Source organism: Vicugna pacos, chromosome 32, assembly GCF_048564905.1.
Source record: "Vicugna pacos chromosome 32, VicPac4, whole genome shotgun sequence".
NCBI lineage: Eukaryota > Metazoa > Chordata > Mammalia > Artiodactyla > Camelidae > Vicugna > Vicugna pacos.
Genome location: NC_133018.1, coordinates 16,718,506 through 16,737,747, shown reverse-complemented (window position 1 = coordinate 16,737,747; position 19,242 = coordinate 16,718,506). Strand labels below are relative to the sequence as shown.

General features: G+C 35.2%; 1 protein-coding gene across 6 annotated transcripts in view; it reads left to right on the top strand.

Moving 5' to 3' along the window:
• MAP9 (microtubule associated protein 9) overlaps positions 1-19,242 on the top strand; it is an 84,740-nt gene that overhangs the window by 16,636 nt on the left and 48,862 nt on the right. For 3 of the 6 annotated variants that reach the window (XM_031670046.2, XM_031670047.2, XM_015239719.3), the window contains exons 6-14: positions 2,506-2,599; positions 4,304-4,467; positions 6,040-6,110; positions 7,209-7,377; positions 8,128-8,217; positions 10,339-10,500; positions 10,621-10,766; positions 10,946-11,078; positions 16,840-19,074. In XM_031670046.2, the coding sequence (XP_031525906.1) occupies positions 2,506-2,599; positions 4,304-4,467; positions 6,040-6,110; positions 7,209-7,377; positions 8,128-8,217; positions 10,339-10,500; positions 10,621-10,766; positions 10,946-11,078; positions 16,840-16,962 (1,152 nt within the window). In that variant the 3' untranslated portion in view covers positions 16,963-19,074. Of the gene's footprint in view, positions 1-2,505; positions 2,600-4,303; positions 4,468-6,039; positions 6,111-7,208; positions 7,378-8,127; positions 8,218-10,338; positions 10,501-10,620; positions 10,767-10,945; positions 11,380-16,839; positions 19,075-19,242 lie in introns of those variants that run through there. The other 3 variants (XR_012066275.1, XM_031670048.2, XM_072953135.1) reach the window with 3 other exon arrangements.

The following is a 19,242-nucleotide window of genomic DNA, read 5'->3' as shown; positions in this document are numbered from 1 at the left end:
TCCTCTTGCCTTTTTTTCCCCAGAGTTAATCAGATACCTTTTAGTCTGTTGCCATTTTAGGTGCACCTGTCCACATTCTGTTTTTAGTGGTTGCTCTGTGAATTACAGGATAGTAATTTAGTAGCCGACACTGCATTGTTTTACATTTACTATAGAAACCTTATAACAGTATATTTCCATATACTCTCCTCATCCATCATGCTGTTGTTGTCATGTACATTACTTCTACATGATATAATTCCCAAATATAGTGTTATAACTTTTCTTTAAAGAGCCTTTTAAACCTTTTGTCTTTGACTTTTAAAGAACTAAAGAAAGGAAAGAGTAAATATTCATAGTTTTCTTAAATATATATACCATTTCTGGGGATCTTCATTTCTTCCTCTAGACCCAGATTACCTTTGAGTGTTATTTCCATTCAGTGTTAAGAACTTATTTTTGCTTTTCTTGTTGATGTAGATTTGCCAGTGATGGATTCTCTCAGTCTTATCTAAAAAATACTTACTTTATGTTCATTTTTGAAGGCTGGCTTAGCTGAATAAATACTTCCTGGTTGACAGTTCCCTTCTCCTATTCCCAGCTCTTTGTAGGTTTCCATTTTTCCTATCCTTTATTACTTCTTTTAGGAAATCAGCAAAACATTATTTTGTTGTCCTCTGTATATAATGTTTTGGTTTTTTTCTGTTTTCAGAATTTTTTCCAAGATACTGCCTTTTGTCTTTGAATTACGACAGTTTGATTACAAGATGTCTAGGTGTGGTTTTCTTTATGTTTATCATGCTTGGGTTTTGTTGAGCTTTCAGGACCTGTAAAATGATGCTTTCCATGTAAATGAGAAGTTTAAAAATATTTTTTGTTTTATATTTCTTCCCTCTTATTTCTCATTACATGTGCATTCACATTTTTGATATGTCTCACTGAGCTCTAAAATTCTTTAATGTTTCTTCATTTTTCCTTTTGTTTTTTAAGACTGAGTAATTTGTATCGTTCTGTCTTCAAGTTCACTGCCCTTTTCTGTCATCTTTGATCTGCTGTTAAAGTCTATCCATTGATCTCTAGAATTTCCAGTGATAGTTTTTGTATTTTCAGTATCTCTAGTAATAAGATACACCCATCTCTTCAGCCACTATGTGTATAGTTCATCTTAAGTGCTTGAATATATTTATGATACCTACGTTAAAGTTCTTATTTGCTAATTGCAACATCTGAGTCATCTCAGGGTTGGCTACTATAGACTGTTTTTGTTTTTGTTTTCATGAGTATGTATCAGTGTTTTTTTGTTACTTTACCTATTTATTAACTTTTTGCTCAAATACTGAGCATTATGAATGATATGTTGTAGAGATTCTGGATTCTGTTATATTCCTCAGAACATGTGTCTAGCACATAGATACTATGTCTAGACTCAAATTCCCATTTCTGTCTCCCTTGCCGTAAGCATTGACTGAAATGTCTACTTAATTTTATCACTTTCAAGCTGCTGTGATTGTACAGAACCCTCTGGGGTCTTTCCTATGCCATGCATAGGTGAGCCAGGGGTTTGAGATGGATCCTTTATGCAGATTTCAGGGTTCATGCCCTCTGCAGCTCTTCTCCAAATGTATCAGCTAACCTTACAGTCCTAAACTCTATTGTCTGACCCCTCAAGCCAGTCCAGCAAGGCTACAGCCTTCCACTGCTTGAGCTGCATAGCTGAGGGAGTTTCCTCGAGAAAAAAAGCTATTAACTTGCAAATCTCCTTGGGCAAAGCATCCTCTCTCAGGGTAGATTCCACTGTTTCACCCCCTCTGCCATCTTCCCCGATGGCTTCTCTCTATTGCTCTTGACATACGATTTTCTTTGTACCTATAAAATATTGTGGGGAAGAAAATTAAGTTTTATTACTTATGCAACAAAATGAAACTTCTTACATTATAATATCGTCACCTTTGGACTTGAATATTATTCTATTAAGAGTTGTTTAGTTTAGGCACACAAATACAATTATTTCATTTTAGATACAATAATTACTTTATTTTAGGTGCAATAATTTTGAGGAAAGCTAAAGTGCATGAAATCTACTTTTTTTAATCTAAAATATTTGGAAGTAGCTGTCTACTTGGTTTTATAAATTACTTTTATTTCAACAACCAGTAATATTTGTTTGAAACTAAGGGTTTTTACTTACTATCCTCTTTATACTTTCTTAGGAAGTATATACTTAGAGATATCAAATGTTTGCCTTAAATATTTATAAGATCTGATTTTAGAGCGACAGGAGCTTTGAAATTTGCTAAAAACAAATGCAGAACTAGACTAGCTCTTAATGACCCCTTTTAATGATCAAGACATCAAGGCTAGAAAGTAAAGCATATTATAACCTCTATCGACTTAACACTTGTGGTGTTTCAGCAGAAAACTCCTAATAATGCAGATGTCAGAGTTACGAAATAGTCTGAGCCGTGCTATTGCCCCCCAACAAATCTTGAGAACTGAACTTACATATTAAATACATTTTTTTCATAGGATCCATGGTTAACAAGTCTATCGTCATCATCCCTTAAAGAAAGTCTTGGAGACTCCTTTGCACCAGGATCTGGGGAAAAAGCATCCACTACTGGTGGTTATGTCAAATTATTCTACTTCATTTGTGAACTCTGTGTTGCTTAGAATGTTACTTGTAAAAGATAGTTAATAATTATTTAGATAGATATAGGAACAATATGTGTGTTTGCCTGAGTTTTAAGCCCAACTATGCAATTTATTAACCATGTGATTTTAGATGCAGAACTTAACCTCTCAGTGCCTCCATCTCCCCAAATTATAATAAGACCAGTCTCATAAGGCTGTTGTGAAAATTAAGTGATACTCTCCATTTTAGCCGCTAACCCAATTCCTGGCACAAGCAGAGTAGTCCGTAAATGTGAGCTGTTGTTCCGTATGTGTTGCTGCAACAGTCAGCATGATGATTAGGTGGACTTTTAGAGAGAGACTAAGCTGGATTTGAATCCAGGCACAATTACATGAGCAAAGTAACCTTTCTTGGCCCTTTACATTGATCTTTAAAATAAACATAATAAGAGTAGGGTGGTTGTGAGAATTCAATTAGCTAATACATATAAAGCACAGAATAGGACCATAGTATGTAGTAAATGTGAGGTACTAGTAGTTAACATTATTTCTTCCCTTATTCCTATGACATACAGCTTAATGAGAGCTGAAGGCAAAGCCGCTTCTAGGACTGCAATGTGTAGCTAACATTTATTAAGCGCTTACTATGTAGTGTGATTTTTGTCATCTTATAGATGAGAAAAAGTGAAGTGCAAAGAGATTGGGAAACATACCCAAGGCCAGTGACGGAGCCATAATTTGAATCTATGGCTCCAAAGTCCTTGTTCTTTTCACTGAGTACATTGATCAGCAGCTCTAAAGAATCCATTAATGATACTGTGAATCACGAGTACTATCCAAATATGAATGTATAACTGGAATTATAAAGTGATATTAAATCTAGTTTACCTCAAAACGAGGTCCCCCAAAATGGCTGTAATGAAGGCCGCAGAGTTAAGACTTTGGAAGTAAAGACACAAGTTTGGCCAGTAGGTGGGTCCTAGTGGAACTGAAAGTTGGTGATCAGTACAGAGAGAACTGATTTTCTGTTGAGCATGCCAAAGTGTGCTAGGATCAGAGCAACAGAAACCATTCTGTAAAAACAAAGCTGAACCCTCCATGCCAGAGCTTGGGCCTGTCCCTCCAGCACTGAGAGGATAAGTACTAAGCCTTTACTGCCTGTGCTGCGTCAGAGGCAACACTGCACCTTAGTGGGAATAAAACCCTACAGGGTGGCTTGATTCTCTGGGTGGTGGACTTGTCTCGAATTGCATGGATTCTTTTTTTTTTTTTGAGGTATAGTGCATGGATTCTTGATTCTCTGCATCTGTACAACTTTACAACTGCATTGTTAGTAACTATAGTAGCTTAGAGATCTGTGCCTCCTGTTCCAGCTACAGGGTTTTGAGTAGAACTGATAAAACCGTCTCACTTACTTGGTTTTACACATCAGCAAGTGCTTGTGGTATATCTATGTACTTATATGATATTATTCTAAGTATTAAGTGTGTCAAATGCTTTAGTAGATTTTATTGTTAAAGAAAAGGAGATTACATACAGTTCTCATTTAGTGGAAAGCAAATGAATCTGTTATCCACCTTATTAATTCAGAAAGGGGATCTAGTTCTGATACGTTGTCACAAAATAGGTGAGAATGAAGAATGCACTGAAAACCATAATTCCTTGAAATCATACGAAAATGAATTTTTGATAGACTTTGTCACTAGTGCACTTGAGGAACCCAAGGAAAGTCAAGTGATTACTGATGACCCTGAAGAAGAAAAGGAGAAAGCTGAACCGATTACGAATGATGACGTAACAGTTGATAATCCACCACTGTTGCTACCTCCGGGGATCTTATGCACTGAGTCTGCAAAGGTATTTATATAAAATTGTACCTTCTATACTACAGCTTAAATCTTGAAATAGAACTTTAAAATATTTTAACTTCCATGTTAGGTACTTCTGAATTATCTGTGGAAAACTCATCTTTTGATAGTGATATTATACTGTCAAGTGATTCTTAATTCAATGGCATTTTAACTTCAAAGAAGTTTTGCAGTGAATATAATAAAACCCAGTGTTTCATTATAATTATCAGAGGTATATGACCATAATATAGTTTTAAATGTTTCAGAAATACATACCCACAAGTGAGTAGGTTTCTGTAGGTCTTCGTGTTATAAAAGTGTAGCTGTCTGGGACAATTTCTGAGATTTTGAATTAGTGAAAGATAATTTTTTGAATATCATTTTTAAATATTTTACAAACTGTACTGGAAATCTTTAAGAAACGTTTTTTAACATCTGTGCTTATTTAAATGGATGAACAGAATCATTTTCAGGAATCTTATTATTATGAATTACCTTGAGAACCAGGTTTGTGGTGTGTAGAATTACTTGTCCCTATGCTATATTGCACCAGAATACCATACTTGTAAAAGATGTGGCATAGCATTTTTAATCTTTATTTCCCCTGAGTTTTCTTTATCTTTTACGTCTGCAGTTAGCTGGTGGCTGTATGTATTTATTATTGGGGAAGATAACAGTGTTAGCTGAAAACTTGTGGTTGAAGAGGACTCTTAAAATACAGAATATTATTTATTTATACATTCTTTGAAGAAGGTTCATTAAGCCATGTTCCAGGTATATTGTCCTCAACCATGTTCCTTAGGGAAAAACACTAAGCCAAGTTAGGAAAGTGTTTACTCTGTGCCCTCATTTTAGTCCTAGTACCCACATGTCTGTGTAAAGTAGAAAGTTATCCCTTAAAAGGAAGAAAGGTATTCTGGAATTTATAGACAGGGCCACAGATATGTCTAACAGAGATAATTGTAAATTAGAACAGGTGATTTATATATAGCAAGGAAGATTACAACATACTTCTTTTGACTGAATTCTTGGCTTTACTCTTACCTCTCTACTGTGTGATCTTTCTTAAGGTTGAATTGAATCATACCCCTGTAAGGTCTCTTTGCTGGATTCTCATTATGGAGAGCACTTTCTGGAGATCTCACATGATTCTTCCCGGACCTTACACTCTCCCTTCTCCCTGCCGTTCACTGTGCCTCTGCTTGCGTGCCCTTTTCTGGTCCTCAAAATTGTCAGGGTCTTTCCCTAGAACTTCATGAGGCCCTTTTCTGTTCATTATTTGTCTTAGATGTCAAGCTTTTAGGGAGGCCTTCCCCGATCACCTTCATTAAAGTAGCCCCTCAACTCCACTCTGTCACTGCCCCTAATTCATCACCTTCACGAGTCACATTTGTTTATGTGTTTATCGTCAGTCAACCCTCTCTAAAATCTAATGTTCTCATTTGTCCCTGCTGACAGATGTTCTTGACACATAGTAGATGCTTAAAAAATATTGATGTACTAGCAGATTGACCGCTGAGTCTAACTGTGATAGATATAGTGAGTAACCAACCCATTTATGGCTTTTTCTATTTAATAGAACACAATTCAAGATAGAAATACGAAGAATAAGAAGTCAGCAAATAACAGAGCATCCAGTGCATCTGGCAGGTAATAGATTTATCAGTATCCCTCAGTTATGGGTTCAAATTCCAACAAAGCTAGTTTTGGTGTAACTTCTGTAAAGTAAATTTCATTTGGTGTTACTTAATTTTCTCTTAATTTTTATCTCATGAGAAGAATGAAGTAGTTATTTCATGGTAAATCCCCCTAGTTGATTATATTCTTTTATAAAAAGGAATTGATTAAGGATCCTCCATGCTCTGCATTGCTCCTGGGATAAAATTTCTTTCTCTTTGTTTTTCCTGAGATAGTAGTAGTAAAGTGGCAATAAAGCTGAAGCCCAGCATGGTACTTCTCTGTTAAGGGTCTTTGTCCAGTACATGAAAAATTAATTATACTTTAAACTTTGAGGCTTTATGGACTAAATTGGTTTATTAAAATGATAAGAACTAATACGGCTTTGTTCATACCGACGATAATGGATGCCTAACTCAAAAATGCTAATCCAAACCTTCTGAATCTTAAATTATCATCAGTAAAATTGAACAGTGGTCGGCAGACTTTTTCTGTAAATTGCCAGTGAGTACCTCTGACAGGTTTTGCAGACCACGTGGCGAGCGTGCTGTTGTAACTACTCAGTTCTGCTGTTGTAGCAGGGAAGCCACCACTGTCGGCAACATGTAAACAGATGAAATAGTCATAGTTTTAATCAACTTTATATCCCAGAACAGATGGTGGGCCAGGTTTTCCCACCAACCCCTGAAACAGAGCATACTAATCTTAACTTTATATTTAAGGTGGTTTATGTAACAAAGTAATACAAGAAATTATTAAAACCGATTTATTAATTTTTTTTTCCATGTAACTAGAGATGCGGCCCGTGTTTGTTAAAAATGTTCTAATTACAAATATCTAACAAGAAAAATTGCTTTGAAGCTATATAACTTAAAGTAATAAAATTTAAATTATGTTGAATGGGGATCTTTGTATACTAAGACCAGACATCGTTTTCAAAGTGATTATAATTTATTGAATTATAATGTAGTTTTCAAATATAGTTGCAAATATAGTTGCAGATTCTAATGAATCTTTCTTTTACCAGGTGCAATTGTAATAGCTTATCTTGATTCATTTGGATCTTTTCAGATTAATGACCTCTGAGTTCTTAAAGAAATCTAGTTCTCTAAGGAGAACTCCGTCAACAGTTCCCACTTCTCACTATTTAGGGACTTTGAGAGTCTTGGACCAAAAGCCCTCACAGAAACAGAACGCAGAGCCTGATGGAGCAGATAACATAAGGGCAGCTGTTTATCAGGTGAAAAGGAAAATATTTTTTAAAAAATGAGAAGAACTGATCACTTACGTAAGATTTGTTTATTAGGGAACAAAGTGATCCTGTCAGAAATAATGATTTAATACTTAACTTATTTCCTTTATAATACCTGAGCAATCTACAGCTTTTTTTTTTTTTTTGGTACTGAATTACCTCTTTCCAAGCTTTGCTTAACTGACCATCGTTGTTGACCATCATTAAAGAGAATATGCCATGGCAATTGATAAAAACATAGCAAAAGCAAAATATAGTTAAGGCATATGTGTTTTTATGCTTTTTCTCCTTAAAGTTTATATTGTAATGAACAAGAGGGGGTTTAATTTTTTTTCTTTCCTGAGACTTTGTATATAAGTTAAACTTGCATAGAAAAAAAACTTTCCTAAATTTTTCACAATTCCAAAAATGTCTTTTTTTGGTTTTATTTGTTATACAGAACATAGTACAGTTTAGAAAATTGTCCATGTGAATTTCAGAGAAAAATGTTAATATATATAGCCATTATATTTAGTCTTTGAAATCTGTTTTAAAAATAACACACATAGGATTTTCTTAATTCTTGTTCATCTTTATATATTAGAATATTATCAGAAAAAGAAAAGTGGTACTAGTATATATAAAGTTTATAAGTTTTATGTTTTGCTTTTTTAAAGTTTTAATTATATGTTTCAGAAATGAATTCTAATTCATTTGTGACACTTTGAATGTTATATAGCCTTTTTCTTGTTCTCACAGGAGTGGTTAGAAAAGAAAAATGTGTATTTACATGAAATGCACAGAATTAAAAGAATTGAGAGTGAAAACTTAAGGATTCAAAATGAACAGGTATTCTGAAATATAGAAGAGAAAAATATTCTGGATTTTTAAGTCAGCTATTTCTCTGAATGTTTAGTATTTCTGAATCAACTGTTTAAACAGTGAAATAACTTATATATAAAAGGGTTGATTTCTGATTTTATTTCTCTGGTACTTTGTACATTTTTAGTTTGATATAAATATATTATAACTGTTTAAATGAAAACACAAATACACAGAGATATTTTGCTTTTTGTATGTGTGGAATAGCTTTGGCACTACTGATTTTGAACTTATTTTTTCTTGTGACCAGAAACCTACTTCACTCTTAAAAGCTGACTTCAGTATTACAACTTAGCCAAGAATACTGTCTTTAGACATTACCCTTCAGTTTTCCTCTTTTCTGTCTTGTATTTTGTATGTATCTTAAGGACCAGCCCCTACATGGACTGGAGCTGGGCTCTCTTTCAGTCTCTCCTGCCTCTGACTCCTGCCCCATAGCCCACAACATGCTCAGTTCTTTCCCATCTTTTAAAGTAAAATCCCTGAAAAAAACAAAACAAAGCAGATCCTTCATTGTGCTTTTTAATACCACCATGGATAGAAACTTGTTTCCCCAGCGCACGGCACTGTGTGGAGCAGCCCTGCAGGGGGCGTGCTTGGACCTTGGCACCACGTTTGAGGAGTTCTCTGCCACCAGTGCCAGATACCTTCTCATTTGGTCTTCACGATGCAGTGAGGGAGGTCATACTTTGACTTCTAAATTACGTTATCTCTGTAAGAAGGCGCTATATCATTTAATGCTAATCAGTATTATGGAGCAAACATGGAATATTATGGGATTAGATTGAAGTACGTAAAGTAATAACGTACTTGCTATACATTCATCTACCTATTTTCCAACCTGGCACATGTTTTCAACATTTGGGGTAAGTTTATGCAGTAAGAATTTTATGCTCTGATGTCAGTCAAACCTCAGGGTCAAAGCAAAGATCTGTGGTGTACTGTGTGACCTGGCCAATTTACCTTATTCTGACTGACTGTAAGCCAGTAACTTCCCTGAAATTTATCTTTTAATGCAATATTTTATTACAATCATTTCTCAGTATCACTTAGCCTATTACAGTTTGTTTTGATAACGTTGGTTCAGTACACTTCCAAAAAAAATGTTCCTTCTCACGAATAGTAGTAGATCAATATCTGATAAATGCTTAGGAAAGGAGACTTTTTTTTTTGAGGTATAGTCAGTTTACAATGTTATGTCAATTTCTGGTGTACAGCACAATTCTTCAGTTATTCATGAACGTACATATATTCATTTTCATATTCTTTTTCATCATGAGCTACTATAAGATATTGAATATATTTCCCTGTGCTATACAGTATAAATTTGTTTATTTATTTTACATATACCAGTCAGTATCTGCAAATCTTGAACTTCCAGTTTATACCTTCCCTCCCTCTTCCTCCTGGCAACCACAAGTCTGTATTCTATGTGAGTCTGTTTCTGTTTTATATATGTGTTTGTCTTTTTTTTTTTTGGATTCTACATATGAATGATATCATATGGTATTTTGCTTTCTCTTTCTGGCTTATTTCACTTAGAATGGCATTCTCCAGGAACATCCATGTTGCTGCAAATGGCATTATTTTATCATTTTGTATGGCTAAGTAGTATTCCACTGTATAAAAATACCACAACTTCTTTATCCAGTCATCTGTCGATGGACATTTAGGTTGTTTTCATGTCTTGGCTATTGTAGATAGTGCTGCTATGAACATTGGGGTGCAGGTGTCTTTCTGAATTAGGGTTCCCCCTGGATATATGCCCAGGAGTGGGATTGCTGGGTCATATGGTAAGTCTGTTTTCAGTCTTTTGAGGGATCTCCTTACTGTTTTCCACAGTGGCTGCACCAAACTACGTTCCCACCAACAGTGTAGGAGGGTTCAGAAAGATTTTTAAATGCAATGAAGAATTCAGAAACATTTGTTATAAATTAACTTCTCTAAATAATTTTAAATATATTGCTTTGAAACCTCATTTGATGAATATGAAGGGAACTAAAGATAAGGGCACATGTGTCTGTTGTATCTATTTATATTTGGCTGTTTTACATACACATATAACTGTCTATTATCATTCCAAAATAGAAAAGAGCTGCTAAGAGAGAAGAAGCGTTAGCATCATTTGAGGCCTGGAAAGCCATGAAAGAAAAGGAAGCAAAGAAGATGGCTGCAAAAAAGAGGCTTGAGGAAAAAAACAAGAAGAAAACCGAGGAAGAAAATGCTGTGAGAAAAGGAGAAGCACTTCAAGTACGCAGGGGCTTCGAATATCTTTCCTAATTATTTTTAAATATTTGAAAATTAGTGATTAACTGTGTTTTTACTTATAATATTCACCTTAACTAAGAAAATAATTCTGAACTTTTTCAGGCTTTTGAAAAATGGAAAGAGAAAAAGATGGAATATCTTAAAGAGAAAAATAAAAAAGAGAAAGAATATGAAAGAGCCAAGAAACGGAAAGAGGAGGAAACTGTTGCTGAGAAAAGGAAAGATAATTTGACTGCTGTTGAAAAATGGTAATCCAAAATAATAAATGTTCTCATAGATTTTAAATTAATAACACTTTAGGCTTTTCTAAAATTCATTGACTTGAATGTTACTAAGGCACTCAATCTCATGATTGCAAATATACGTTCGGGAATCTTTCTTCTGTATTCTCCTTTAACTTTGCAGTGTTTTGTACTGTTCTACCTAGGAATGAAAAAAAGGAAGCTTTTTTCAAGGAAAAGGAAAAAGAGAAAATAAATGAGAAAAGAAAAGAAGAACTGAAAAGAGCTGAGAAAAAAGATAAAGATAAACAAGCTCTTGATGAATATGAAAAATGGCTGGTAGGTGTAACTTGTTAACACACTTGTGTCTTTTAAATGCACTTTTTTGGTGACTTTTCTGTCCCTAATTCCCGTTTGTTCCATTCCTGCTGACCACTTCTACCTGGAAGCTGCCTTGTTGAATTCGATCTCTCAAATTCATGTCTTCATACATATCCAACACATATCATAATTGCCTCGGTTCACTCACTTCTGTTAATGATTCTGCTGTTCCCTAAAGCACTCAGGCCTAAAACTTCAGCCAGAATATTCTTCCCTCCCTGCATCCCACATTCAGTCGCTCACTTTGGTGACTTACATTTTTTTTTGTTTGTCTCCATGTACTTAACGTTTATAGTTATTTTTCCTTATGTCAAACAAAATACCACTTTCTATGTTAAAATACCAATATAAATACTTATTTTATTAATTAATTTTTGAATTAATGATACATTCGAATGAATAAGTACTTTAAGTGAATAGCTGACAACGTTTGTATGAGTAGCTAACACGTTCAGTGATTCAGCAATCAAAAAGTGCAGGATTTCTCCACAGGACTCAGGATCCAGCAGCGTTACTTATCAAACTTTTTCTGAGTTTCTGTCTATCAGCTAGTTTAAAAAAATGTGTATCATCCAGATTATTTTTTAATTTACATTTTTCTCTGATTAGGGCCGAGCTTGAGCATCTTTTCATTTGGATAAGGATTATTTGTATTTTGTTTTCTGTAAAGTGTCAATTCATAAACTGTATATTTTTCCGTTGGTCTTTTTCTTCCTGTTTTCTGGAAGCTTTTTTATGTACTAGGGAAATTAGCCTGTCATTTCTGATACCAGTTACAAATTTTTTTCCCCATTATATTGTTGGTCTCTCAACTTTGCTTATATTATTCCATAAAGAATTTTATTTTCAGGTGTCAAACCTATCAATCTTTTTTTTTAATGGGTTCTGATTTTCAGGCATAGTTGAGAGAACCTTTTCCATAATTTGAGATCAAAGCTCCCATGTTTTTCTAATAACTTTATGATTTGAATATCTTAATATTTTAACATGTGCTGTACTTAGAATTTATCCTGATGTATGATGGGAAATGTGATTCCATCTTTAGTTTTTCCAAATGCATCTTTCATAGGACAGCCCATCTTTTACCCACTGATTTGAGGTAGTTTCTTTATTATATGATGCATTAGGTACATGCACATATTTTAGAGTCTGTTTGCTTCTTGGCTTTGTTCCATTGGTCCATCTCATTCTATTCCAGTACCACACTGGGCTTTATATGTTTTCATGTCATTCAGATTAATCTCCCTTCATTGCTTTTTCGAAATACTTCTGAATATTTTTGTTTGTTTGTTTTTTCCACCTAAATTTTAGAATTAGTAGTAGCTAGAGAGGCACACAGGACCCAAAGCAGGCTATTTAAAGATAAAAAGATGGAACACTTAGGAATAAACTTAGGAAATGTGTAAGACCAGTATGAGGAAAACTTAAGAGCACTCCTGAAGGACACAAATGAAGACTTGACATCAAAATGGAACAAAACTGCCTATGGACACAAGCACTGAATCTCATAATGATGTTGTAAAGATGTCAGTTTTCCCTGGAGTAATTTACAAATTTAATGCAATCCTAATAAAAATACTAACAGTTTATTGTTTCTTACGTGTTGACTTTGGCAGTGCTGTAATGCTAAATAAATCCATGCAGAGAAAAAGCATTAAAATAAGGCGATCAACCTTGGTTCAATGGTTTGAACAAGGAAAGTAGTGTTCCATGATTTCTTTAGATTAAACTCTTAAATAATGCTTTGTTCTAGGAAAAATTTTAAATCTTCTTATATTAAGGAGATGTGTGCTGATTCTGCTAGTATCACTTAGGGTAGTAGGGATTGAATGTAAGTGTTTCAGTTTTCAGTTTTATTTTCACATTATCTTGAAAAGGTGATAGAATTCCCTTAATGACTAAGTCCCGTGTAGGTACATCATGTTTTATTATAGTATTTAGTCATTTTCTCATTCTAATCAACCCTCTGGAGAACAAAAACTCATCAAAGACCTAAGACAAAATAACTTGTTTTGATATATAGTATACTCTACAAAGGTAGTGCTACCTATGAAAACATTCGTGTGTAACATGTTGAAAATCTATTCCCCATCTTACCAATATCTTATTAAAATTATTGGCAAAGAGGATGGAAAAATACCCCGCTACAGAAGAACTAGTTACTTCGATTTTCATGTAAAGTAATATCTCAAAATTCTGATGTACAACCTAGCTTGGGGAGTGAGGATTAGATGGGTACCTCTTTTAGGGGAAAATTGTTGCCACAGATCAGGTAAGATGCTTCTTTATGCTGGTTCCCAGATTAATTCATAGTTACCTATGATAAGAAAATGAGCAAAAGATTCAGCCTCCAACAGACAACAGTCAGGAGGACGTTCTAACAAGGCTCTTTTAATCATTACCCAAGATAGCATTGATTCATATGAATTGATATTAAGGTGGATAATTTAATTGCCTATTTCCTGCCCTGACTTTTTAGTGCCTGCTAGTAAAATCACACTCAGGTTCCTCTCTCTCCCCACGTGAGGCGGAATGGACAGAGAGGCGTGTCAGTTTCTGTGGCCACAGTCCGTCACTGCTTTCCCCTTATCCAGCTGGAGGGCTTGCCTCCCCAGTGGTCCAGATACAACTTTTAATTCTCAGTTAGGATTCTGAAAGGAGGTATTCTCTTTGCTTTACTAGGAGTAGCAACGATGCAGACATTATCATGATGAAGAGCAAAGCGATAAAACAAACAAAAAACTCACACCTCTCTTCATTCTTTTTGTTGTATGGGAATAACTGCATGCTAATGAAAACCTTACATTATTGTGTTCCTCTTATGATATTATCAATTCCATATATGTACTGATGAATGAAGTGTAGACATCTTAATAATTTACCAAAATGCCGTTCCTCCCAGGCTGTCCAGGAGGGGCAGAGATGGGGTTGTCCAAAGTTTGCCTGACACCACTGCCCTTTTGGAATGCAAGGAAACCACCTAACTTTATAGTTTTAGCAGAGACTTAAAGAAATGAAGAGACAGTCTTTGCTGCAGGATGGAAAGGCCTAATGCCGTTAACATTTGAGGTATTCCTAGATCAATGTTTAGATTTCACAGTAATCCTCAGATACTTAGTCGCTTCTTGGAAGGGAGTATGTGCAGGGAAACCAGTGGTTCTAAAATTCACCTGGTTTACTAAAAATGCGAGGCTATGGAAAGTAATATTTTCGGAATAACAGGAAACAGAACTGTACCAATCAAGCAATGAAATATGAATGTACCATTCCACTCTCCTGTGAATCAGCATTCTTCTACCCTCCTGGATTATTCCCCAAAAGTCTCAGGATGTGTAATCTTACATACAAATAAACTCTGAATTCTTCATTTCTCTCTAGCTACAGTCCCATATTTCTCTGCACTTTTTTATAGCTTAACTTCTGGAAAGTTTGCTTACCCTTCCTTAGTTCTCCATATCCGCTTCATCCTCAACAAACTCCAGTCTTGTCCTTTTCACAAAACTACACTTTGAGAGTTACGATTTTGCCAGACCGTTTAGCCAATGGAATGTATTCTTTTCTGCCCTGTTTCCTAGAACTCTGGGCATTCTGCATGGGACTGTCTCCTCCCTGGCTGCCGTGTTCCCCAGCTTACCTCTCATACTTTTCTTCTCCAAGTCACTTGTTGACCGCCTTTTTTTTTAAACCAGCTTGTTTGTTTTTTTTTTAAACCTGTGTTCTGAATGTTACCCACGCCTGCGAGGCCCCACCTCATCTTACTCATCTACCTTATCATTCTCCTCTGGGTTTTAGTTACATCTTGCATCTCCCACCAGGCTTTAGCTACACTGGCTCTCTCGTTTCCTGTCCTGTCCAGCGTTTCCCCCACTTGTCAGAGCCTCACACACACTGCTCTCTCTGCCTGGGATGCCCTCCCCTCAGTGCACATCACCAGTGGCTCCTCGGAACCGTCACATCTCACTTAACGCGACTTTCCCCGAGTCTGCTTTTCTTTGGAAATAAGTGCTTTTATTATTTTTTTTGTCAATCACAAAAGCTTGTTTATATGTTTCATAGAAATTCACATAATTTGGAATTATCTGTTGTTTATTAACCATCTATTTTGAAATTTCCCTAAGGGACGGGAACAGCAGAATAATAGACCCATGGGCACCTCAGAACCTACTACTTGTAAGGACGTGCTGTATAATAAAGTAACACAAATTAGTGGATGCGAGGCAATAAAAATTGAGATTGTAACATTTGAACATAAAATCGCTTCAAACAATTACCTTACTTCTGAATAGAAACTTCAGAAGAATTAAAGCATTAAATATAAAATACCAAGCATTAGAAGAATAAAAAAGAAACAATATTTATCAGATCTTATGGGGATGAAATGCCTTTCTAAGTCTAGAAGGGCCCTAGAAATAACAAAGGAAATGGTGAACAGATACAGATTTTAAAATCGTTAATACATCAAAATCAGAAGTCAGTGTAGGTGCTGGTTGGAGGGTGATTTCCTACAGCTTCTTTGGAGAATAAATTGTCGTTTTTCAACAAAGTCAAACATATCCGTGTCCTGAAAACTGGCAGTTTTGCTCCTGGGCATGCATGTGGAGGGAAAATCTTGGCTTATGAATACAGAGAGTCAAACAGGGATGTTTACAGCAGCATTGTCTTTGTGCGGAAAAAACATTAGGACATGATGTCTGAATAGATTAACATATAGATTAATAAACTGTGATATGTTGATATGCTGGAATTCTGGGCATCCGTGAACTTAGAGCTACAGCTCCATATAGATGGATCTTAGAAATAGGATGATAAATAAAAGATAGTTGCAAAAGAATATATAGCATGTTACCTTTTAGCATAAATTCAAAAAAACCTGCAAAACAAAATTACTTGTTTGGGATGAATGCATGTGTAATAAAGGTATTAAGAGGTTCACTACAGCGATAAGCAGGAAATTCAGACTAATGGTTGGCTTCGGAGGGTGGAGAGAAGGCAAGTGCAGGGAGGGAGTGGATACAGGGCTTCACAAGTATTGGCCATGTTTTATTTCAAAAGGCAAGTAGAGGGTGCACAGGTTTTGATTATATTACTCTTGAAACAGTTTAGCTGTCTGTGGTTGAAATATTTCTTTTTTCTTTTTTTGGTAAAAAAATTAAGGACTAAAAATAAAGTAGCTAAAACGCTGCAAGGATGGTATTTACTCTATGAAAATTGCTACAGCTTGAAAGCACTGATACCCATGTGGTTCTAAGAGCCAACAATTGAGCAGAAAATTCACAAAAGGGCCAAAGAAATGAAAATGTGCTCAAGCTCAATAATAAGCAAAGAAAAATGAGCCTCAATATTCAACTGTTTGTAAAAATGTGGCGTATCCCCTACTGCCATCACGTGTTCAACCTTTGCACCCAGGAACTTTACTTCTGAGACTCTGTTCTCAGAAAGTCATCACTAACTTCTAATAATTATTCTCTTTGAATTATGAGATCACAGGTCTTTTTTTTTTTCTATCTTACACAATTCTTTTTAAAGTAGTGCATTAATGCCTATTGAGAGTATACGTATAAATAGCAATGTTCGTTAGCTGCCATTGCTTTATAACCAATTAAACTAGCAAATGACATTTGAATATCTTACTGTGATTATTTTGTTCTTCAGCAGACAACTTGATTTGAAAATAATGGTCGTATATGTATATAAATGTATAGTTCTATTTTCTTTTTAGGAAAAGAAAGAGAGGCAGGAAAGAATTGAACGAAAACAAAAGAAACGTCATTCCTTTCTTGAAAATGAGGCCCTTCCTCCATGGAGCCCTCCAAGCAGAACTGTGTTCTCCAAAGTGTTTTGATAATTCTTACTCTCGCATTATTTAGTTACTTATCAGCTCACCAATTTTAGCCAAACTAAATTTAAAGCTATTCATTCAGTTATTTATAGTGAGAAGAGTCTATTTTAATTAGATGCTGGTTATTTCTGCTGACAGTGAAAAGATGCTTTGGAGTTTAATCAGTGAAAGGAAAGCATTGAAAGCATTTTTTGAACTGTAGATAAACTGCCTCAAATGAAAACCTAATAATCAGATTGCTTTTACCATTCAGATACATAGCCCTTTATCATGTCCTGATAATTCTTACAGTCTGATGAACCATGATCACTTTTTACTAACCTGTGCGTGTTGTTTAAGTATGTTTATTCCCCAATATAAAAAGAAAACCATCTAGGTACCATAATCACAAAAATTGAATTTGTGAATGATTGTGCATTTAGATTCACGTTTTAAAATGAATTGTCCCTGAGGAGTATGCATATATTATTCCTTTTAAAACTAATCTTTAGCTCAAAGCAGTTGTATTATACTGTGTAAGTTAGAATTTTGCTCAGTTGAGTTCAGTAGAACACCAATCATGAAGGCATTTTATTTAAGAACGTTTCCTTATGTTTTAGTATCTTTATCTGTTCCTGCTTAAGTGACAATCATAGGCACTTTATAATGAGCGGACCTCTGAAATGTGTCTTTCTAAATTCTATATTATTTTATTTATTATTTCATTGATATCAAAAGATATCCCATTTCATGGTAGTGATGTACATTAGTTATGGAAATTCCACAAGAATCCAAGGTCTTTATCACTATTATTATTTTCCAGACTAAAGCCATAAAGATGATAGAGGCAGTTTTTGTCCTCTTAATTAACCCAGAGTCTTATAGCTTATATTTGAAGACAGCTATGCAGGAAGGTAATTGGTGGAAAATGTCCAAAGAATCTGTATTTGGTCTCTGCATATCCTTATGTTAATCAGACTCACACTGGAACTGGTCAGCTAGTTTATCACACACCAAATGAATGCTCCCAGAGTTGAAATGCTGCTTTAGCCAACGATGCAGTGCAATGTTAGATGAGGATAAACAGTTACTATTTATCAAGCAGCCGTTGTATCCTCTCTGCTGGATCTTTACAAATGTTTTCATCTTTACAACAATTATTCAGAGTAGGTGTTATTAGCCTCATTTGGCAGATAAAAAAAATACTGAGACTCAGAGAAATCAAAGAACTTACCACGCATTGAGCACGTGACTGAGCTGGGATTAGAGCTGCTGAAATCTCTCTACCTCTGGAATCCGGATGCTCGTGTTCATGCTCTTCGGTAAGTTCTGTTAAGACCTCTGTATTATATTAACCGTATAGACACGTTTTACCTCTCAGATCCTCGAATCATGAATTGTTACCCAGAGATTATCTTCCCCTTAAGAAACAGGCTGTTTGTTATTAGAGACAGTGAACCTCATTAGATCTATAAAAGGAAAAAAAGAATTCATAATATTTAAGGAATTAGTCAAATGCCTGTATCTAGTACTAGAATGTCAGAACTCCCAGCGGGTATGAAACAGGCTTTGCGATAGTCACTCAGGAGTTTTCACACTGAGCATTAGCCTTCTTGCTGCAGTATATGTGCAAGATACAATAGATGTCATGGATCTCTTTGTAAGATCCCATCAGTGCTACAGATAGATTTTTAAAATTTCATAAGTGAAACTAGAAGCCTTTTATACTGCAGGAACTGGGCGAATATGTCGTGAAATTGAAATAATTACCAGCAATGTGTGTTATCAGCATGGGATTTAAAAAGCCTCTCTTATTCATCCGTGTGTCCTCCATAGTACCAAACACAATGCCTACCAGAACAAATTGGTAAGTGTTTATTGTATTAAATTAACTATTCAGAGCTTAAAAGGTATTTTTGAATTCCAGGGAAGTAGAAGGAAACCGAAAAAAAGCACAGCTACTTTTAGGGGTGTGAGATCTTAAGTGTGTGCGTCATAGATTTCACATTATATATTTACTTAAATGTCCTGATTATTTTCTTCTAATTTATCATGTTCAGTGGATTAACTGTTACCACCTCTTAGTTGTGGGAATTGAATGAAGCTGGTTAATTAATGTAAAGCGTATGCACATAATAAAAGGCTTAATAAATGTTCACTGTTTTCATTTATTTCCTACCTCGAGCCCTGTATTTCCCCGCCTCATGTTTGTGAGAAGTTTAACATGGATGGGGCTGATAATGGTAATTTGACATTGCACCTATTTGGCCTACAAGAAGAAATCTCGGCCCTTCTGCCCAGGCT